The sequence below is a fragment of the Carettochelys insculpta genome, chromosome 15, assembly GCF_033958435.1.
Source record: "Carettochelys insculpta isolate YL-2023 chromosome 15, ASM3395843v1, whole genome shotgun sequence".
Lineage (NCBI taxonomy): Eukaryota > Metazoa > Chordata > Testudines > Carettochelyidae > Carettochelys > Carettochelys insculpta.
The window spans coordinates 26,231,429-26,254,863 of record NC_134151.1 but is presented as its reverse complement, the minus strand read 5'-3'; the positions used below and the strand labels follow the sequence as shown (position 1 = coordinate 26,254,863).

The window sequence follows — 23,435 nt, the reverse complement described above, 5'->3', positions numbered from 1 at the left end:
TCTTTGCTCGCAGCCTCACTCACGGAGGGTGCCCTCTCCTTTGGGCCCAGCTGGGCTCCTGGGAGCCTTCAGATGGCTTAGAGGGCTGAGGGTTGCAGTGGTCCTGGCCACAGGCCATGCTGCTGGTGGGGTGGCTGCTGTTGGTCTGATGTCACTGGGCAAGTCTGCTGCTGGAGGCTCGTGACTTTGCTGCATCCAGAATGCTCTCTGTTCCTGCCATTGGGTCTCTGGGTACCTGCAGCTTTAAATATTGCTGGACATAGACTACAGAGCTCTGCATGTGCTGGCAGGGGCGCGTCTCTGTGCCCCAGCTGGTCGGCGGCATGGAGGACCATTCTTTCAAAAGAGCAGCCTTTAGAGTGTCTACACATGTTTTCTTTTGAAAGAGTCTTTCGAAAGGCACTCTTCCTGAAACGGAAGGGGAAGAGTGCTTTCGAAAGGCAGGCAGCATTCTTCTGAAAGAACACATTTTGTGTGTAGACGCTCTGCAGAATATTTCAAAAGAGCCCTTTCTTTTCAAAATTATTTCCAAAGAACTTGCCAATGTAGATGTGGCCTATGAGACCTACTTATGCCTGCCCAACCTGTAGCATGGGAAGCATTAGATTGTCATTTTTTGTCCATCAACTTACATACTGCCTCTCAAGGTGAATTTACTACAGCATAAATTAGGACTCTCCGTTCACTGTAGCGAGTGTCTGAAATGAAGTGCTGCAACTATGCCACTGTAGCATTACAAGTGTAGTTGCCACGTGCTGAACTCAACAGTCGAAAAATTCACAAGGTAAGAAGCACCTGTCCAATGAACAAGCTGTGGAATATGTATTTTTAAAATATTCTCCATTACACTTGCCATTTTTGAACTTTCATATAAGGTCAAATTAACTAGGATGGCAGCTCAGAAATGCCACTTAATTGTAACTGACCAGAAGCATTTTATATTTTACGCACAGTGATGACTGCTTGCCTTGGGAGAACTTTCATGCCGCTGGGCTAACCAAAACAGGTGCTGTTTTCTTGTAATTAGTAGCAAACATTTCTGGAAACTTTCTGTATCTCCTACTACTCATTACAGCACATAAACAAGTAGTAGTATTTAGCCAGAAGTACCAGGGGGAGAATAATCTTCTTTACTGACATAGTAAGATTATGTTTATAAAAATGTGTGGTCCTTTCCAATCAACTACCAGCCAAATTAAATCTCTTATTTTTCAAGTCAGTATTCAAATCATTGAGAACAAATTATTTACTGCTTCATTGAGTGAAAGTATTAAAAGGTATTTTTAATTATTTAAATCCACAAAATAGTCAAAAGCAAAACATCCTTTATTATATGGTTTTGCATTCAGTTTGAACATTCTTCCAAAAATATCTTATTGACAATCAAAGAAGATAAAAGATGCACCCATGCGATACTCACCACTTGCTGTTCCACATCAGAACACACAACACTCCTGCCCCCAACTTGTACCTCAATTGGCTTATTCAGAATTCGACGAGCTAATGCCTCCATAGCTCTGGGGAAGGTGGCAGAGAACATGACTGTCTGACGATCAGGTCTGATGTTGTCTACAATACGCATGACCTGTTTGAAGAGTAAAATTTCAGTTAATATTGCCCAAGTGTTCTACACAAGGCACAATACACTTGCCTATTATGTGTAGACTTCATACACATGCCTATTATTTTTAAAACTGTGGAATAATTGCTTGGAATGGAACAAATATCCTTTACATGTTTTATCTTCTGGAGTCTGTGTATTCTCACCAGAAAAACAGCAGAAAAAAGAACAAAGGTGGGATGTTGAAGTGTTCCTCCAAGAAACACAAGATAAACTTCACAGCCAAAGGGAACAAGGGAAGTGGCCTTCCTAACTCTGAAGCAATAAATGTCCCTTAGCGTAACCTAGAAGCACCACCCCCCAGATTCACTAGTACTTTAAGTCCTAGCACTTCCTAGGCTTACCCAAGGAGATAATGGAGCCTCCAGGGCAGCCCACAACAAACTTATACATTGCCAGCTCTGAGGGATAATCCCCCAGACAGCCGTAACTGTGGACAAGGCCTAAGTCACAGATATTTTTAGAAAAAGCGATGGGCACATCATGTGCGTGAAACAAAATAGTCAAGGTAGATATCCCTAACTAAATTTTGAGGGGGTAGAGGGCATGTTCTTGGAGGAGGGGCACAGGCATGCTCAGCAGCACCAGCTGCCAAACACTGGCTGCTCAGGCAGTCCCAGCGACATCTCCACTGGCTGCTGCTCAGGCAGATGCTGGGGCCAGCCACCAGCCCTTACACGAGAGGCCCTGGACTTCCGCAGATCTGTGACAGACACAGAGCCCTAACCATGAACAATGCAAAAATTGAGTCAGCTGATAAACTGTCACCCAAAACCAACATGCCCTGCTGACCAGGCATTGCTAGTCTCCTTATATGACAGCAATGATAATAGTAGATAGTAGATTTAACTCAATAAATTTCCACCCCTTTTCATCTGTCTTGTAAAATCTGTTAAGCCAGAATAACATCACAAAGCCAAAAAGAACCTTAAGCCACTTCATTGCCATCTGTCCCTCATCATTACAGTCAAAACTCAGAATCCGTATTACCTGAGGTTCAAAACCCATGTCAAACATTCTGTCTGCTTCATCCAGTACAACATATGTAACTCTGCGAAGATTTGTCACCCGACCTGTGAAAAGGGAGAGGAAAGAAAAGAGGGAACAATATAAAAACAGAAGTTTCTCCCCCCTCAGGAGTAATTTTAAGTAAAATGTGAAGTATTCTGACTAGATTCTAACAAATATAAAAGTTTAATAGGGTGGGGTTTTTTTGTTTTAAAGAGTTCACCGTATGTGTTTTAAATTTTTTGTTCTAATGACATATACAGTCTGGCAAATGTGTAAGGATGCTCAAGGCCCTTTATTTTGTCAAACTCTTCTCTTGCGTACCATCATAGGGCCAGAAGAACCTGTAAAATTCAGAAAACAGCCCTCGCCAAAACACATCATAAAACTAAGACTGAGATGAAGCAACGAGCCACATCAGCCATTATCTGACAGCGCCACCTAGGAAAAAACATATTAGAGATTACAGCGCATGTGTGGAAGGCAAAAGTCCAGTTCTAACTGATGAAGCCTCATAAAATTTCCCTCTATAATATAATCAGCAATGCCACATTGGAGTTAGAAATGATCTGAGGATATTCAGAACTATTTGTAGTTAAGTGCTAATAGCACAAAAAATACAGTGTAACCAACATTTTACTAACAAACATATACAGATGAACACACTTCTATTAAATTCGCCAAGTTAAAAAGTAGTAAGACCCCAAACTTTGGTTCAAAGCAAATAAAAAAAGTCGTACATTTTGTGTACATAGTTCATTTTGAAATGGTCATGGATAAACAACTTAGTCTTCTAAAGCAGTGAAAAAGGTGACCATAAAAAACACTGAGGCCTGGTCTACACTAGGGATCAAAGTGATTCCAGATACACAATTCTAGCCAAGAAACCTACACAGCTAGAACAGACTTATCAGGATCAACTTTCTTCCCTGGTGTAGATCAGAGATCTTCAGGCTCACACTAACGTCCCTTACTCTACGCGTCAGCCTGGAGTACCAGGGTTGACAGCTGAGCCCAGAGGGATCAACTTTGCTGCGTCTTCACACACAGCATAATCGATCCCCAGAACATAGATCTCAATGTACCGACACCCTGCCCCCCTCCGTTAAGTGTAGACATACCCTGAGAAGTTGAAAAAGGGTAAATTAAATCATATTATCTTTAAAACATGTTGGTACAAGAATACACTGGATTTCAAGCAAAAATACTTAGTTTGTTCTCAGACTCAAAGTAGGATTTTCACATTTCTCTACAATCACCACTCAAACTAGCACCTCTATAAAACTACGTAAAAGCCTAATTTTGCATTTAAGCTATAGCTGTGTTAAGCACTTGAATTACTATTTCTTTAAAACATCGCACAGTACTTTTAAAGATGTTTAGGTCACACTTAGTTGCCCATTCTTAAAAACTTACATTTTTAACATGTTAATATTTTCATCCCCAAATAATAACTCTGCAAAATTACTTGGGAACAGCATTAATGTACCTACCTTTGACGGTTTAAGTCTTGGAAGCCCAGATCTATAAGTCTTGAAGGGACTTTTTCCACAGAAGTTAAATGTCAACAGTTTATTAGTGGTTTGATATAGAATATTTAATAATCAAACTTTGTCTAACAAGCATGCAACGATTACAGTAAGCAAAAGCCTCTTCAAGCTGCAATATCTCATTTTAACCTACCCAGGCATTTGATCTAAAAAGAGACTTGTTTTACTTTTATAACATTTCAAATAGATCTTTCAGATAAAATTTTTGATTTTTTGCAACAGATAAAGGCAGAGTCTTCTGTACAACTGAATCTCTTTCAGGCAAAAAATGAATTAAGTTGTGCTAATGTTGACAATCAGTTATTGGGCACTGGAAAGTCAAAATAAGTGAGCATTACATAAATATGCCTTTATCTATAAGCTTGTCTACATGTCAAATTAGTCTGCAGCAAGTGGACAATGTGAATCTATAGCACACCAACTCGATGAGTAGTAATGTCCCCTGTGAATATTACCACAGTGCACTGAAAATGAGAGGGGCTAGACTTACCAGTACAGGTTGCACCTCAAAAAAAAAAACAAAAAAAAAAAAACGAGATTCTCTGGTCCTGCTGGACCATGGATGTTCATGAACCAGAGAACCCTGATCTGCAACAGGGCTATGGCCAGGGCTGGGGCTGCAGCCCTCAGTGGCAGCAGCAGGGCTGAAGCCGGGGGTGCTGTAAGCAGGCAGCACTGAGACTGAAGGTAAGAGGGCCAGAACAGGGGTGAAGGTCAACGGCAGGGGACCTCCACTGTTCCTGCAAATAACCACGTTTGGGACTAGTCAGATCCACAGGGTTCTGGACATGGAAGGTCCAACCTGTATTTGAAAGCAAGCAAGCTAAGCCAGTCTTCAGGATTTTCAAATTAACTTGCTATGGGAATAATCCTTAAACCACCCATAAGTACCAAAAATCTGGAGTATAGAATTATAAACTGACTTTGCATATAAACTTTTAGAAATCCTTCAAGCTTGTCACAATGCCTGGCCTTCAGAACTAAGTTGTTAATTGAACAGAGCCATTTTCATTACTGTACACTCTGAAATGCCATATAAATAGATATTACAGCTTCAAGAGATAAATACCAGAAGATTTATTCATCAAAGCACACAATCTTGTGAATTTATTAGCATATATAAAAGTCTCTCTAATGGAGAAAAGTTTCTACTCACCATTATTAGCTGCTAACATGTCAATCATTCGTCCAGGTGTGCAAACAATAATTTCAGCACCTCTTTTTAGTTCAGCAATCTGATTTTTAAAATAATAAATTAAACAAATCATTTGAAGTTTACAGATATCAGAGACTGAATGATTTATGTAATTTATTAACCATTCCTATTTAATGATAATTTACAACAACATTGGAAGAGTACGGATAATCTATTTGAAGACTTTGGCAATTTCTTTTGTCCTTGGAATTTACTTTAAAAACAATGGATTTCTGAATACTTTCAGTAGACCCAGAGCTGCTACAATCTGGAGCAGTGCATAAGAAAGGGCTTTGATTCCTGGACAAGTGTTCATCTACATCTTAAGAGAAGCTGTGACAGTTCATGAAGGGATTGTAAGGTATTTCTACAGTCTACAGGTGTGACTATATTAAGAGTCAACACTTATAATTATGGAATTTACACATACTAGAGATTTCATGGCTTAAAAATATTAATTAACTTCAAAGTTAATCCATCAAGCTTTATAAAACTAGTCAAAAGCATTACTCGCTGATATCTAATCACGTTAACAATTCCAGTCGTCTCTTTTAAGATATGAAATATCAGAAAAGTAGGGAACTTTCTCAAACAGGAGACCCTTATTTCAAACCATCACATTCAAAAATGCTTTGTTTAATAACCATCAAACTATATTAAAGAAAATAATTCTAAGACCCATCGCTCATACATAAGAAACTTCAGACAGACAGATTTGACAATCTATGTTTGTGTGCATGTGCAAAGGACAGGTGCTGTTGCTGGTGGTATTGAGGAGCAGCCAAAAGCAGGCTTTTAAAAGAAATTTAATTACTACCATATCCCCAACATAAAGAGATAAGATAAACAAACATGAGAATTAAGAACTAACAACAGATTTATGGAAAACACCTTCTTGGCAAGGTTGGTAATGATAGCTGTTACAAGATTTCTGATTTAAAAAATATGCCTCAAATGTACCTGTTCACTTATTCCTGTTCCTCCATACACACAGACAACTCTAAATCCAAGTGTCTTTGAGAACTTCTTACATTCCTTGGTAATTTGTAAAGCCAACTCTCGGGTTGGAGTCATGATGACAGCTTCAAAACAAAGATACAAAAACTGTAACCACAAAAAGTTTAGGAGTTGCCAAACCTTTACATCATTAAACTTCACCATAATGGTTCAATTTTCAACCATCTCTTTTAGACTAATAAAACTATAATGGTAACATTATTTTCTGTACATTTAAAACTCCTTTTTTCAAGAATAGTAGCAGAGGCTGCCCTGGCACTAAAAATAAATTTGACCATAGCAACAAGAACAACAGTGATAGCAGAATAAACAAGGGAGAAAATTCTTCCTTTCAAGGTATATAGAAATGCGTAAGTGAGTGGAAATACTAATGTTCCTCAAATACAAACTACATAGAAAAACACATTTTTGTGGCTCATTTTAAGAAAAAAATCCTCTCAGAGTTGATAGACAGTTGTGAAATACGTTCCTCCAAAACACCAAGAGTGGAAATGAAGACCCCTCTGAAAACTTTGTAGAAATGCATAAAGACATATTTGACAGAACACACTGAGAATTCTACTTCAGATCCTAATGAGTAAAAGGACTTACACGATTTTAACAGTCAGTCCATCAGCCCTGTGCCAATTTCCAATAAAAACAAAAGGCATAAACTTTCCCTTGCTCTTCCAAACAAATAATTATATACAAAGAAATATGCTAAACAAAAAGAAAAAAAAAAAAACAAATAAAAACAAATGGACAATGGAGCCTACACGCCAAATCAGATTTAAAAAAAGACTGAAGTGTGCCAAAAAAAAAAAATGTTTTTGGTAGTTTCTATGGTGTTATCTCAGAGCTCTGAGAATTCTCATTCTACTTTCTGGCATGGGGAGATCAGCTCTAAAGTTGCACATTGGCAGAGGGAATTTACACCACACAGAGATTCTATTGACACAATATATCCTCATCATATCACAGTCCACCATACTACCAAAACGAATGCAGATTTCTTTAAGCCTTGGGCACCATAATTAAAGTATAAATTTCAATCTGCAAATATCTGAAAACAAAGATTTATACCAGTTGGACCTTCTCCTTCTTCTAACGATCTCTGATCCATTATGTGTCTGAACATAGGCAACAGAAATGCAATGGTCTTTCCACTTCCTGTTTTAGCAATGCCAATCAAGTCACGTCCACACATAATTGCCGGTATAGCCTGAGCTTGGATGGGTGTGGGCTTTTCATAGCCATGTCTTAAAAAGTAAGAAAAACAAGTACTGTCAGGAGTAAAAAGATTTCTCATGAACAGCACGAAATCCTATTGGAAAGATTTACATATTCTAATTGAGCAGATGCTTTACAAGATACATGAAAAAAATAAAGCACAAAAAATACAGAGAGAAGAAATGTATGTCATCTAATTGTTGGGAAGGAATAGTTTATAAATGTTCAGCAAAGTTATCCTGAGCGAGTACCTTAATTTAGATTATTGGTATATATTAGTGTTTCTCAACCTTTTTATTTAAAATAAAGTACCCCTTTTTCAAACACAGTAAGTACCTCCCAACTTCTCTCACCTACCACTGGCTGAGAAACATGGTTCCAATGTAATCTGAGATCTTGAAACAAGTGCCATTCAACCCTTCCAAATTACTGTACCCTTTTCAGAAGTCGAGACCCTTGATTTTTGCATACCATTAAGTTACACTTCACTTAAAAACTACTTACTTACAAAAATATGCAAACATTTCACAGAAGACTATTACTGAAAACTTGCTGACTTTCTACCATCTTGTTATCAAATAAATGAATTGGAATAGAAATATTGTACATTTTAGCATAAGGCATATGAAGCAGTAGAAACAAATCATTGCCCAAATGAACTTTTAGACTGCACTGACTTAGTAGTGTTTTTTATGTAGCCTGTTGTAAAACTAGGCAAATATCTAGATGAGTTGATGTACCCCCTGCAAGACCTTGCTGCACCCCCAAGGATACATGTACCGTTGGTTGAGAAACACTGATATTCATGATGCCATGTAATGAGAATACGTAAAACAAATAAGTATACTGGCCTGAACACTCGAGTCTAATGACACAATGGAAAAAACTGATATTTTGGTTCATAAATTGTTCACTTACTTCTTAAGGCAACTGAGAATTTTCATGGATATACCACATTGTACCCAGGTTTTGATTGGTTTGGGGCAGCCTTTTCCCTTGACTATAATTCCCTCCATTTCCAGCCTGTATACATTCACCTCTGAAAAAAACCCACAATACGGATTAATACACAAAAACTAGGTGCTTCTCTGCTATCTTATTCAAGTGTATTTGAAATGTACCATTTCAGAACACAAATGCACAAAATTTTAGCGAACTACAAACACAGATGCTCGGCATGTAGAAAGTGTAACAAAAATTTTCAATGGGCAGGTCACAAGGATTACTAAATGGCAGTTGAAAGTACATCAGTAATACTCACTGATTGGGTGTTTTAACCACCCTCCCTTGCCCCTACCCTGTCAAATCACACCAAGAAAATTCCTCCCTTGCGTGCTTCAGCTTCTCTCTAATAATTGGTTGCTGCTTTATGTCAGTGTCTCTCAAATTAGGGTCTTTACATCCCTTCTCAGTGACCCACAGATTTTTGGCTTTATGTCCAAAGGATAAGACCTAAAAAAACTCACTGGTGCCTTAAAGACATTTCCTTCCATTAAAACTACTCTACAAAATTCTATTTGCATTTGTCATTACCCTCTAGAGTCATTTTAGCCAGCTCTGGAACTTCAACATAGAAGTTTTTCCTGAAGGGTTCGTATTCTATCTTTCCATGATCCACTGGTTCCAACAGCTTCCTCTGTTTGGTCTGATAACCTGTCAGGGCAGTTTGAAGATCAACTTCCTCCTCTTCTGACGAATACTGCACATATGATAAATCGTAAAGACATACATGAGGCGACAAAAACCCTCTTCTAGGGTTTTATTTTTCACAGACATAGCAATGGAACATTACTGACTGGCAACATTTCTGTCTGTACTGCACCAAAACCATCTACAAGAGGGAGAATTACTTGATATTTTGAGGATCTCCTCTGTTTTTACACACATTCATTCTTTTGCCACTTCCCCTTCACACCACTCCCCAGCCTCTCTCTCATGCAAAGGAAACTCATTCAGCCTATTCGATTGCCAGTGCAGAGCTGAGAGATTTAAAACATAAAAACCACAGCACCTTGTATGTGAATTACTTGATATCTCTTTTCTCTTGAGTGTTATGTGAATAGTTTGAACACAAGATAAACTGCTCCTATAAACTTAGGCCCAACAATTGTGTGAGCTCCTGTGCAGATTATTAACATTGCATATTTGTTACATAGAGCCAGTGTACGATAAGTTTATTAGTTGAGTTTGGAGTGTTACCTCAGTGAGAAGGACATGATTGGAATTCAGAAGACAAGCATTGTATTCCTGTCTTTACCACATTGGCTGTTTGACTTTGGCAAAAAATCAAACCTCTTTGCACCTGTTTTCCTATCTGTAAAATGAAAATATCTTCCTCCTCGGGGTGCTAACAGTCTCAACTCATTAATGTTTGTAAGTATTTTGAGATCCTCAAATTAAAAGGCACTTGGAATGTCAAAGGTAATTTAGCTATAAAAACTTAAGACCTAGAGTTTAATTATCAAACATATAAATGGACATGTAATTTTTGTGATTGAATATGCAGGTTCAGAAGTTACATACATAACCACTCACATGTTCAACTGATCATTCACATGGAAAACTGCCATGACTGAATGCAGAGTTTCAATAAGCATGTATATATTGTGTACATAGCAAGTTTAGACTTCCATGAACCAATTAAATTATCAACCTAAACAACTCAATGAATACAGATTTTATTTTTACCATGTTGTCCTTAGACAAGAAAACGCAAACTGCAGTGCTCCTGAAATTAATCAGCATCAGCTTTATTCTCCTATGATTTACAACATATATGAGTAAATGCCAAACTTCTAGCATGGGAGTAGTCCCACTGAAGACAACATGGTTAATTGTGAGCTTAAGTAGCTGGTTGAATCAGGGCTTCTCTACAAGAAGAGCAACCCATTTCCACAAAAGACATCTATGGTTTTTCAGTTACCTCCATTGCATCTTGGTCATTCTCCATAAGTTCCCCTTTCTTCTTTTCTGATTCCACAACTGCCTTTTTGGTTGTCACCACAGTTACTACTTTGGTAACAGTTGGTCCAGATTTCTAATAAAACAGTTAAGAAAAAGCATTGTATTACCACCGAGAACATGGAAAAGGCACTTTGCATAATGTACCAATTCTATATACCCCAGAGCACATTACAGTGGCCTTTTGCTTCCCCTTTCCTACAGATTTCATCAGGGTTAATAAAAAACAATTAATTTGTGGAGATTAGTGGCTAAGGGCAGGTAAGCACTAAGACTACGGTTACATCTGAAGTGCCTGCCAGAAGAATTTTCCCAACAAAACTTCTGTCAACAGAGCATGTCCAAATAGAAAAGTGGATCAGAAGAGCGAACCACCCTGACAACAGAAAGCAGCCAGACACCCTGGCTTCTTTCTCAACACAACAGGGCCCCTGAAGCAAGCTGAACAGGGTCACATGGCCAGCAAGCCCCCCCCCAGCCACACATGCCCTTAAAGATCCGTTTTGTCAACAAAACTCAATAATGTTGCTGTAGCCAGCCTGTAGTCTCACACGTTGCCATAGCCACCACATAACCTTGCTTGTCTCTTTACATATTTTTCCTCTTAAAAAGTGTTCAGTATCATTTTTCCCATATTAAAATGCTAGCATTACTTAAAAAAGAGACAGGAGAAAAAAATTTTTTTTTTACCTTTTCATTCCCACCTCCACCTTTCACACTTCTCATATTAAACTTCTTGACCTCCTCTTTAACTTCTTCCATATAAGCATCCAGTGGATCTAATTCTTCATCTTCAATTTCCTCTTCTTCTTTTTCCCCTTCTGCAGTCTCCTCTTCATCATCTAGTATGCAACAGAGAAATATTTTTGTTTAAAAGAAAAAAGTTGTGCTTATGAATTTCCTGCTTTCAGTAAAATGCAAGTGGCCTGAACCCTGATCAATGTTTATAAAGTACATATAAAGGGAGGAACATGATACTACAAACTTACAGAACAAAGGCAAAAAATATAATGAGGACAGAGGTGGAGCCAGCCAGGAAAGAGAAAAGTATCTGGGAGCAGAAGGGATGCAGATTCTCCATGTGTTGTCAAAGGGTTTGGGCACCAAGTCAGAAAAACCCTGGAATCAATGGCCACCTTGACCCACTAACACCCCATGGGCACTTCCTCTTTCCCTTGGATGCAAATTTTCTGTGGGATTGGGGATGCCACAGGAGCGCCTCTAATTGCAGTAGTAGTCATTTGAGAAGACTCCTCCACTCTTGAGGAGATGTGAGGATGGAGATTCTCCACGAGGGTGTCAGAACACGACATGGTGAAAATCTGGAATTCACTGTGCTGAGAGAGGTCATTAGTAAATGAGCAACTTAGCTAAGATTTTAGTGGGTAAAACATAGCAGCTGTGGGTTACTAGAAAAGCATTGGGTCTAAAAATGCCCAAAGTCTATGTGATCAATTTTTTAAAAATTGGGAATGAAGAAAGGGCGGGGGGGGGGGGGGGGAGACTACCATTATGTCCTCATAACTGACTTAAAAACTGCACAGAATCATTACTGTATTATTTGTCCTCCCATTCTCCTAATCCCCCACCAATTGCTTTCATTTATGCCTTAAATTGTTTGAGACCATGAACAAGTTTAGATTTCATAACATTACAACTCAATGAAAAATAACTGAAATTTTAAACTGAGACCTGGTAATTAAAAGCTGTGCTTATCATTACAAAACTGAGCAACTGTCTGTTAATTGCTCTATAAAATATTAAGGAAATACCATCATCATCTTCCAAGCTCCATTTTTTCCCTTGTTTCATCTCTTCAATTTCTTTTTTCAGTTCTCCTATATTTTCCATAGCCTTCTTGCGCTGTTCTTCCCTCCATTTCTCCACTCTCTCTTTTCGTTTTCTCATTTCCTCCTCTAGTTTGTTTTGATCAAAGTTCTATTAGAACAACCAAATTAAAAATTATGAATTTTGGCCTGACTCTGCACTTATTCTTCACTCAAACTCCTCTTTCAAATCTGTGGGAGTTTTGTCTGATGGCTGCCCAATATAAAACACAATGCAATACAAGTTTAACTTAACATATCTCAGGTTCACTATGTAGCGACAGCAAATACAATACTTGCATGAGCAGGATGACTAAAATAAAAAAAATGCTGTGAACAAATACTATACAAATACATAATCAGATTTTCCTCCTCCTCAGAGGCAATGTACACATCAGCTGTGGTTCTCAACCTTTTTTTCAATTTGTGACCCTGAGAAGTCACCCTGCAACTATTTCACCACATCATCTGGGCAGAGCAACAAGCTATGAGGGGATTATGGCTGATGAGTCCTGGGCAGGAGTGCTTTCGAGGGTACATGTGTTGACTGGGTTTGGTAAGGATGTTGGTTTGAATGTCTGTTGCTGACTCCTACCAAACTGGAGAGTTGCTCTTAAAAAACAGTTCTCCTCCTGCTCTGGAGTCAAGCGTTATCTGTGTGTTGGAGACTTACTCCACAACTGGGGAAGCAGAAGCAAAAACAAAAGAAATAAATCACTTCTTCCCTTTCTTCCCCAACTCCTGCTAGGCTCTAGACGCCAAAAGATGTTTTCTGTATTAAAACGTATTTGGAAAGCCCTTGACCTGAAATACAATTTTATAAATTTCTAATCTCATCAAACCCCCAACATTCGGCAATCGGTGGGAGGTGACATAAGCGACCCTTCAACAATCTGCTTGAGGTTTGCATCCTAACCCCTGCATTAAGGGAAGAAAGTCCCTTCTGTCAAGTGGCAGAAACATACCTATTGTAACAGAAGTCTGCACTATATGACCTTAAAAAGGAATTATCTAGTAAGATTTTTTAAAAAGTCGGTAACCTGTATCTAAATTTATTTTAGAATTTTATCATTTGTAAGAGATAATGTTTAACAGATACAAGTTCTCTCAGTGGTCAGTGTGCATACGTTAACTTCTTTATCCTTTTCTTCTTCTTTGTCTTCTTTCTCTTTTTTCTTTTCTTTGGAAACTTCCACACTTTCTGTCTTTTCTTTAGATCTTGATCTGAAAGATACAATCAAAAAATTACATGCTGAATGTCTGATCTGAACATGATGTTCAAGCTTTTCTTGGGAAGAATACATGTGTGAAGGGAGAAACAATGCCCTTAGCAGTTTTTAAAAAAGATACTACAGAATATATTCACTTCCAAGAGAATCTCCATGGACAAATTTCCTAACACTACCACATATGAAAAAATGCATTAGGACACACACAGTTCATAAGCTGTGGTTCCATTTTTTTCATTTCTTTAAAGGAAGAAGTTGCAGACAATTTCCAGAGATACTTTGGCCTGATATCTTTCATGATGCTAGAGTTTATTTTACACCACCTTGAAGCTAGCTGTTGGGACAGAAATATTCAGAAATTCTTGTCTTTTGCACTTCTAATACCAAAGGATTGCCTTGTAAGTCTAAGTGCCCCCACAGAATTCACTATTGGCTGACAAACATAAGCACACCCTCCAAACAAGAAAGGCTACCTGTATAACTTGAATGTAACAGGCAAACTTTGATTTGATCTAAAACCCATGTACCACATTTATTACAGATTTTACTATTATTACCCCTCCAATAAAAAAATAGATGCATTCAACTTACATGTGTACGATAACCAGTTATATTTAAAAAGTCAACTTTTCAGCAGAAAAAAACTTACTAAAATGTTTCATAACCCACAGGACTATTTTAATGCAAACTATATCTTTATTTTGCAAAACATTATGTCACTCCAACTTCTCAGAATACAATTTCTGTGATGTTTTGATTACTACCACCACCAGAGCTGCCACACACACCTCTCAAAAAAGCTGGGGTGCGTATGCAGGCAGACGGCACTCAAATACACACCCTACCCCACGGTGGGAGGAGCACGTGGTGACTCCTACAGCTCCACATGACAGGACAGCTCCAGCCACACAAGGCAAGGACAGCTCCAGCCACAGTCTGGCAAATCTAGCTGTGCAGCAGGCTCCAGCAGTTGCAGCTCCAGCAGCCACAGTTTGGTGAGTTCACAGCTGCTTCTTCTCTCTCTCTCTCTTTTTTTTTTTTTTTTTCTTTCTTTTTTTGGGAGGGGGTTGGGGGAGACCCTCAGATTTAACAGACTTTTGGGATTAAAGGACACTGCATCCCCTGCGTTAGTCCATTAAATTGAGGGTTTATTGTATAATAAAGGAGGATATTAAATAATGCTAGTTACCCATGTTCAAGTCAAGTTACAATGTTCTCAGCTGACGCATTAAGATCAGCATGTAAAGATAGACATGTAAGTGTTTCTACCAAACCCTATTCAGACTTTTCACAAAGCCTATTTTAGTCTCATGAAGGGATAAAGGACTTAAAACGAAGAAATGTCCAGCAGAAAGAATATGAGACTGAACTCCTGTTTCTAGGGTTGAAAGAGTAAGCTAATGTACGATCTAGCTCCCAATTTGGGCATTTTGAATTTGAGCAAGATTCTGCAATGGCGAGTTAATCCTCTGGCAAATGACAGTCCAGGAACAAGCATAAATAGCCAAAGATGTTGATGAGGTATTCTGTGCACATGCAAAACAAGCATACCTACATTTTCACAAACAAAGAGGGTGATGAAGACGACAAGAGTTGCAGACAGCTATGTGGGTGAAAAGAAAAAAAACATATTCTTTTTGCAAATGTGCACTTCATACACAAAAGCTCTCCTGGGAAAAAGCCTGATTATACTAAGGAATACAGGGAGAAATACTTTAACTACTGAAATGATTTATGGAAACAGTGGAAAATCAGTTTAATGTCTGATAAATCTTTTATCTGACAACTACAACTAGTTCCTTTAACGCAAGGAAGAGCAACCTAGACGAAAGAATGGGCCACGAGTGGCCCTCCGCCATCTCAGTGGACCTCAAGATTGTCATAAACAAGACAGTCTCCTACAATAGAGCAGTTCTGCTAAATGTACCTGCATGTCTACAATCTGTGGGGTAGGATGATTGAACTGTAGCAGTGCTCTGATTGGATGCAGCTGCAGCATGTTTCTTACAGTCAATGTTGCGTGCAATCAGCACGCAACACACTTTACATGCTCTTGCTTCATATAACCACTTTAGCAATGGAGGTAGGAGAAAAACTATGTAGATGGAAACAAGCAGAATCTGGCAAGCCTGTGCATAGTCAACAGTAAACAAAATGTGTCTCAGAGCATACATAGAAGCCTGACAGGCCACAGGTTGCCCACCACTACTACAGAGGAACAGATTACAATCTATAAATCTTTCCATGTCTAGTTCCTGATTTATAAATTACAGCTGTGACGGAGTGTACCTGTTTTCTGTTTTCTTACTCTTCCCAGGACTAGAGGACCGGGACCGTCTACTTCTGCTTCTGGACCTTCTTCTCTCTCGACTGCGTGATCGTCTTCTCTCTCTGCTCCTTTCCCTCTCTCTGCTTCTTGAACGTCTGCCACAGAATTGGCTTGTTTAGTATTCTGTACTCCTGGCCATTATTTTGAAAGACAGTGGTTGGGAAAGTACACTAACGTGAACTGGTCTATTAACATAGGCAAAAAAAGGATCTTCAGCAAAAAATCTACAGAAGGAAGCCAAGAGCCATTAAGGCTATGGACAGGGCTAGCAAATCAAATTATGGCAGCTTGTCACCAGCCAAAAAATGAAATCAAGTTAAATATACTCCATACTATTTTACCTAAGTAAAACCTATTACAAAGAGCAGCTACCATCACCAATCATACAGAGAAGGAAAAAAAAATTAATAAAAAGACAACCCCAGAACAACTGAAAATTTGGCTCAAGTCTTCTTTTGAAAGTTCTATTTTCCAAGAACATACATTTTCTGAGATTTTGCAACTCATACCTCAGGCGCTTTCTGTCCCGTGACCGAGATCTTCTCTTGTCCCTGCTGCGTGACCTCTCACGCCTGCGTTCTCTATCTCTACTTCTAGAACGCCTGTCTTCTCCACGTTTTGCTCTTTTGTCAGTTGGAGATCGACTTCTAGAGCGGCTACCAGAGCGTCCACGTGATGTGGAACGCTTCCGATAATGCCTGTGTAGTCACAAGGTCACAATAAAAGAATCAAGATGTAAAGGAGAGCACTTTACAGTTTAAAAGAACTTTAATCACATTTAGAACAAAAACCATAAAAATGCTAATGAAGCTGCACCACAAAAACAAAGCTCATTTTGAAAGCATCATCATTTCAAGAAAGCTTTACTATTTAGTAAGCCATCAATTTTTATATTGAGGAGAAAGATTAAAACTGCTTGCAAAAATGTCTCATATTTATGACAAGAGGAGAGTCTGCCTCAATTTATAACTCAGTTCCAAAGAGATGCTCTCAAACTATTTAAAAAAGTTGTGTGCAAGCATGAACCTGTGTCATCTAATGAAAAGAACACTGGATTTTAAGGCAAGAGACAAATTTTATTTCCAGCTGTTACTACCATGCTATGTGACCTCGAACAATAACTGCTTCACCTCTCTGTGCCTCTGTATTCCTCCAAACTCTTGTCAGTTCCGTCTACTTATACTGTGAGCTCTTTGGGAAATGGACTGACCCTCCAGACATTAGTATAATTTGCAACAGGGCCTGACTCTTGGCAGAGGCCTGTTAAGTGCTACTCTTATAAAATAACATTTGGCCACAGAACATATTTCAATTTGGCAGCACTATCAACAAAGGATACAAACTGTAATGACAAGCAGAATCTATGACAAGCATTTTTTAATTAGGATTCAAAAATGCTCAAACTTGATGAACTTACACATTTAATAGACACGGGAATCATTACATCCAACAAAGAAATGCAGATATCTCTGAATGGAACATTGTGTGTAAACATAGCTTAACATTGGATAACAACTCAAGATAAAAAGAAACAACAGGTATAATTTACATACACAGCATCTCACTAGTTAAGCTGGAATTTTCTTGCTATCACGGAACTAGAGATATGTCTCCACCATGGAGATTATATCAGTATAGCTATGTCTACGTTGCAAGGCAGTGCCAATGCAGTCTACATCAACAGTAATGTTTTTTCTGTAAGTCTAAGACATCTACCCAAACGACATTAGCTGCACTGACTACATTCTTCCATAACCATAGCTGTATCTACACCAGGGGATATGCAGGCATACCCTTACGTGGTTCAGGGGCGTGTTTTTTTCACACCTCACAATGACATAGCTACATCAATATAACTTTCAAGAGTAAAGCAAATTGAGTCATGAGATCTAGGCTATGTGTACACTCTAGGCTACTCCCTGACCAACACAGCTGTGTCAGCAGAAGATTTTAGTGTAGATACAATTACACTGGAAATTCTATGTTTTTGAAAGTTTCACTGGGTGGGTGGGCTGGCGGTAGTGGATTGTAACAAGCATGAAAGGTCATACTGGTAACAGTCTTTACCCATATAACTACGCTATACTGACAAAACACACTGCTGAGACAGTATACCAATAAAGAATTCCTAGTATAGATATAGTTTCAGGATTTTAATCTGTAACCTTCTCCTTTTTCTGCCATCTGACACCACTGAAAACAGTTTCTCTCCATCCTCGTTAGAGCTCCCCTTCAGGAAGTTGAAGGCTGCTGTTAAACCACCCCTAAGTCTCTCTTCTGTAAACTAAACAAGCCCAAATCCCTCAGCTGCATCCTCTTCAGAACCTCAGTTTTGGAACCTGCACAAGACTAATATCTGTCTTTCTCACATGTAAAGTGCCAAGTATTATTTAAAGAAACCATGCAGGCCACAGCACAATACAGTGTAGTAGAAGAGCTTGGGAGCCACATGGTTCTGTAGAAAGCTACTGAAGCAACTAATCTCACGCAAAAGGACAAAGCAAAGAGACCAGACCCATAGTAGCCCAACCTTAACATGCACTGCTCAGCTCAGAGGAATAATCTCCAAGCAACATTCATGGGTATGGTTTGAATTAGGTCAGTTTTGACAAGCTAGCCTTTCTGACCCTTCCCTGATGTGCCACAGGATTCGACAGAGTGCAAGTTCATCATCACAGGGAAAAAAAGGCACACCAGTGACATGAGGATAGCTACCTCTGTGCAAAATCCTAGCAGAGGCACCACCACAGGTTGAACCTCTCTAGTCCAGCAGTATCTGGACTGGCAACATCCATAATCCAGCATGATTTTAGTCCGTTTATCATGGCATGGCCAAGTTTCCCATGGTCCCATAAAGCTTGTTTACAGCCACCAATCCTGACTCTCAACGTTCTATGCTGTTAGTTAGCTGTAATTTACCCCTAAACATTTTCTAAAAGCCCAGTAAGCAGTGGAAGTGTTCATAATGCTGCTAGACAATATTAACCTCCTGTAGTAGGGCAAATTCTCTTGTCCAGCACTGATCAGGTCCTGGCTGGGATGACTTAGTGGGGGCTGATCCTGCTTGAAGCAGAGGGCTGGACTAGATGACCTCCTGAAGTCCCTTCCAGCCCTATGAGTCTATAGAGTACTAGACAAGACAGGTTCAACCTGTAGTAGATTTTGTGTTGATACTAATAGTCACAATGTCAGTTCTACATTTAGAGCCCTGAGAAGATTCAAAACATATATCTGCATCTGCAGCCACAAAAAAACGAGCTGCGGATACCCCTGGATCTAATGCAGGTATCTGCAAATCCGCAGGGTTCTAGATACAAAATTTCTATCATCAGTCACGTCCCTATCAGCAAAGATCAGCTGCAGATACTCGCGGATGTAAATCGGATATTCACAGATTTGTGGCACCCTCCCTATGTTCCCTCCCACCCCCGCTAGGCTGCCCTTCAGCAGCTACATGAAGACAAAAAGAGCACTGCCTTGTTCCCACAAGCGTTTCAGCGTTCACAGAGATGATGCACCTCGTGGAGGCGAATAACCAGCACAAGCCTCAAACAGGCATTGATGAGACTGAATCCCGAGAGCATCACCGCTCATATCGGTAAACGGTCTCTGCTCTGCCGGGATAGGGAGGAGTCGGCGCTTTCCACCCCCACCCCCCACCCTTTGCCCGCAGAGGACGAGAAGCCTGTGCAGCACCCCAACTTCCCGGGGTCGGGTCAGGCAGAGCGATAAACAGTCGGGGACTGGACACAGGGGCCTGCACCAAGCTGGGGTCGCAGCGAGCGGAGCCGCCTGGAGCGAGCCGACACCACCAGGGCCAGCTCGCCGCTCCCTGCCCCAGACCGCCGCGGAGCCACCGCCACTGGGGCCGCAGGCGGAACGTCGGCAGACAACAGCCGGACGAGGCACCCCTCTGGGGGCAGGGGGTCCCCCGACGCTCCCGCCACAGCCTCGGCAACGGCCGGCTCTTCCCGCCACCACTGGGGCTCCCTCCCCTCGGTTCCTCAGCGCCTTCGGGCCCTGCTCCGAGACGAGTCGTGCCGCGGCCTGTGTTCCCGGCCCAACTCGGACAGCGGCAGAGCCACTCCCGCTTCCTCACCTGGACTCCCGGCCCATGGCTGCGCAGGGCGCGCGGAGCAGCGGCGGCCTACGGGATTCGGAGGGCTCCGGCAAGCACTACGCAGCTGCCGCCATTAGGAGCCTACCGCGCGGTGATCGAGGAGGACTGCGGAGCGGGAGCGGCCCGGCCGCGTGAAGGTCGCGGGGTACAGCGCCCCCTAGCGGCTGGAGGCGGGCAGTGCCGCCTGGAGTCCCGCGACGGAAGGGCTCTCCCCGGGGAAAGGGCGCTCGGCGAGCTCCCTGCCGTCCCGTTGTTCCCAGCACAGCCCCTGGTTTAAGCTGCCTCACAGACATCCCGACTTGTTTAAGCAAATGGGCAAATTGTACCCTATTTTGCAGGGCTCCTGGTTCCCTGGCACCTGCTCTCTCAGGGCTGCAGCCCCCACGGCCGGCGAACTCGACTATAGGGCAGCTGCCCTCTGCCTCGGGGCAGCAGCTCCTGCTGCAGGGGAGCGCCTCCGTGAGGCAGCTGCCCCACTCCACAGCATCCCACCAGAGTACGCCTACTGCCGGTGAGCTCTGCCAGGGGGTGGTGGCCTCATTCCCTGATGTCCCACACCTACAGGAGACAGCTCCTGCTGCCAGGGAGCACCTCCAAGGGGCAGATGCTTCATTTTCCAGCCTTCCAACGCCCAAGGAAGGCAGCTCCTGCTACGTGGAAGCTCTTTTGTGCAGCAGCTACCCCAGTCCCAAGCACAGCAACCCCAAGTGCAAGGATCCCCAATCCTCCACTCCATCCTTCATTGGGAGGCTGCAGCAGCCCCCATGGCTAGAAGCCCTGAAATGGGACAGTAGCCCCCAACCCTGGAGGCCAGTGTCACATTATTTGTCACAGGGCACTACTGTCACCTTACTTCATGCTGCATCATCAGCACCCCTCCCTACCACAGTGAGCCAACTTTGGCCCAGGTCAAGTTCTTCAGGGCGCAGGGGCACTGGCCTCTTTATGCTAGCACTAGCCTGAAGATCCTGGTGCCTGGCCACATGCTCACATGAGCTGTGTCTACACGTGCACGCTACTTCGAAGTAGCGGCACTAACTTCGAAATAGCGCCCGTCGCGGCTACATGCGTCGGGCGCTATTTTGAAGTTAACTTCGACGTTAGGCGGCGAGACGTCGAAGTCGCTAACCCCATGAGGAGATAGGAATAGCGCCCTACTTCGACGTTCAACGTCAAAGTAGGGACAGTGTAGACGATCCGCGTCCCGCAACGTCGAAATTGCCGGGTCCTCCATGGCAGCCATCAGCTGGGGGGTTGAGAGACGCTCTCTCCAGCCCCTCAGCTCACTGGTGGCTGCGTGGAGCGGCCCCTTAAAGGTCCCCTCCCGCTCCCTGACTCTGCAGGAAGCTGAGGCAACGTGCAGGCTGCAGCCTGCACACGTGGGCAGCCTGCACAGCCATCAGCCACCCAGCCAGCGGCGATAGTGAGCCAGCAGCCCCCCCAGCGCCCCCCAGGGGACCCCCCCCCAAGGGGAGCCAGGGCAGCCAGCCCAGCCAGAGGGCCACCCAGTCTGGGAAGCGGCAGCGGGGCCCCTCCTGGACGGAGGCCGAGCTGCGGGACCTGCTGGGGCTCTGGAGCGAGGAGGAGGTGCTCCAGGTAATGGGGAGCAAGAGGCGGAACGCGGATGCGTTCGCGCAGCCGGCCGATGGCCTGGCTGCCCGGGGTCACCCTGCCTGCACTCCGGATCATGTGAGGAGTAAGGTGAAGGAGCTGCGGCAGGGTTATGCCCGGGCCCGGGATGCGGCCAGCCGATCTGGGGCCGCCCCGTCACTTGCCCCTTTTACAGGGAGCTCAGGGACATCCTGGGCTCCCGGCACACCTCCTCCCCTCCGGCCACCCTTGACACCTCGGCTGACGAGCCCCAGCAGGCCCTGCAGCCGGAGTCCGCCCCGGAGGCAAGCCCCGCACCCCGGGGGCCCCCCCCGGAGGCCATCCCCGGGACATCGCGGCAGGAGGAGGAGGAGGAGGAGGAGGAGGAGGAGGGGAGCTCCTCCTCCGCAGAATCCAGCCTGCAGATCCTCCTCCCGCCATCCCGGAGCAGCAGCAGGGCCTCCGACCCCCGGGGATCTCCGGACCGTGGGAGCGGACCGACAGGTAGGTACCCCTCTCTGGTGGACAGCCCTGGGCTGGAGGGGCGGGGGTAACAGAGATGTATCCAGGGCCCCCCACACGCTCACATGGCCATGGCCCCAAGGACACCAGGGCCATGGCCCTCACAGCACTGCAGCCATCAGCCCCTGCCCCCCGCACCCTGCATGACAGTGCCACGCCCCATCCCCGGGCCAGGGGGGAGCGGAACCTCGAGGGGCCCCCGGGCGGAGGGGGTGGGACACCCCACAGCAGCAGCATGTGATGGAGTGGGGGGAGTGCCAAAGGGAGACTCAAGCTACATATGAGCCACAAGAGCCGAAGAGCTCCCAGGGCCAAAGGAGGATCCTGGCGCTACAGCTGGCAGGTGACACCTCTGCCCTGAACCAACAGGAGGGAGGAGCCGAGCTGGCTTGGAATTGTGGGGCGAGGGCGGGGGCCACAGGTAGAGGCTAGGGGAAGGGAGAGCTGGTAGGCAGCCAGCCTGAGGAGGGGGAAAGCTGCATCCCAGAGGGGCACCCCTTGGGGTCTTCTCCCCACGACGGGTTGGAAGGACTGTCTCTTCCGACAGCTGGTGCTGTCACTCCTGCCAGAAACTGGCCATCTGTGGCCTAAGAAAGCTCTCCTGCTCTCAGACCCTGCGGGGTGAAGTGAGAGTCGCTCCCACCAGGGGACGGGGTGCAGGGCAGGGGGACCCCTGAACCCCATCCATCACAGCAGCATCTCCCAGGGATGGGGAACCTGCAGCACAGGGCGGGGGGGACAGAGGCCACGGCTCGGGGCCCACACTAACGCCTGTCTCCATTCTTCTTTCCCCTCTCCTCTCCTGTGTCCTGCACCTGCACCTGCACCATCAGAAGGACCGGAAGAGAGCGCCGGCAAGGCCTCAGTTGTCCCGGAGAGCCCTCCAGGACCATCGCTCCAGGGCAGCCCCTTGGCCGAGGAACGACCGGCCCCGCAGAGGGCTAGACGGTGGACCCCGCGCCTACTACCGGCAACAGCGACGGACCCCCAGCTGCTGGCCATCCTCCGCCGGCAGCTGGAGGTATCGGAGCAGCACCTCCAGCTGCAGGAGCGGGCGCTGGCCTGGCACCAGGAGGCATGGGGGGCCTATATGCAGACATTTAACCGGCTGGTGGACTACCTGGCCCCCCATGCCGCGCTGGCCGAGCCATCGCCCGCCCTGCCCGCTCCTGCAGCCCCACCACCAGCTGCTCCGGCCGTCGCCGGCCCGTCCGCCGTCGCCCCACCACCCACCCGCGAGGGCCAGAGCGTCGAGGGA

General features: G+C 43.8%; 1 protein-coding gene across 1 annotated transcript in view; it reads right to left on the bottom strand.

Moving 5' to 3' along the window:
• DDX46 (DEAD-box helicase 46) overlaps positions 1-20,166 on the bottom strand; it is a 33,913-nt gene extending 13,747 nt beyond the window's left edge. Inside the window, exons 1-14 of the mRNA XM_075009376.1 lie at positions 20,045-20,166; positions 16,455-16,643; positions 15,906-16,040; positions 13,515-13,611; positions 12,334-12,499; positions 11,252-11,403; positions 10,524-10,637; positions 9,134-9,299; positions 8,519-8,639; positions 7,454-7,629; positions 6,335-6,456; positions 5,336-5,414; positions 2,612-2,694; positions 1,421-1,585 (exon numbers count right to left, since the gene is read on the bottom strand). Of these exons, the coding sequence (XP_074865477.1) occupies positions 1,421-1,585; positions 2,612-2,694; positions 5,336-5,414; positions 6,335-6,456; positions 7,454-7,629; positions 8,519-8,639; positions 9,134-9,299; positions 10,524-10,637; positions 11,252-11,403; positions 12,334-12,499; positions 13,515-13,611; positions 15,906-16,040; positions 16,455-16,643; positions 20,045-20,061 (1,782 nt within the window). The 5' untranslated portion in view covers positions 20,062-20,166. The remainder of the gene's footprint in view (positions 1-1,420; positions 1,586-2,611; positions 2,695-5,335; positions 5,415-6,334; positions 6,457-7,453; positions 7,630-8,518; positions 8,640-9,133; positions 9,300-10,523; positions 10,638-11,251; positions 11,404-12,333; positions 12,500-13,514; positions 13,612-15,905; positions 16,041-16,454; positions 16,644-20,044) is intronic.
• Between the last annotated feature and the right edge of the window lie 3,269 nt (positions 20,167-23,435).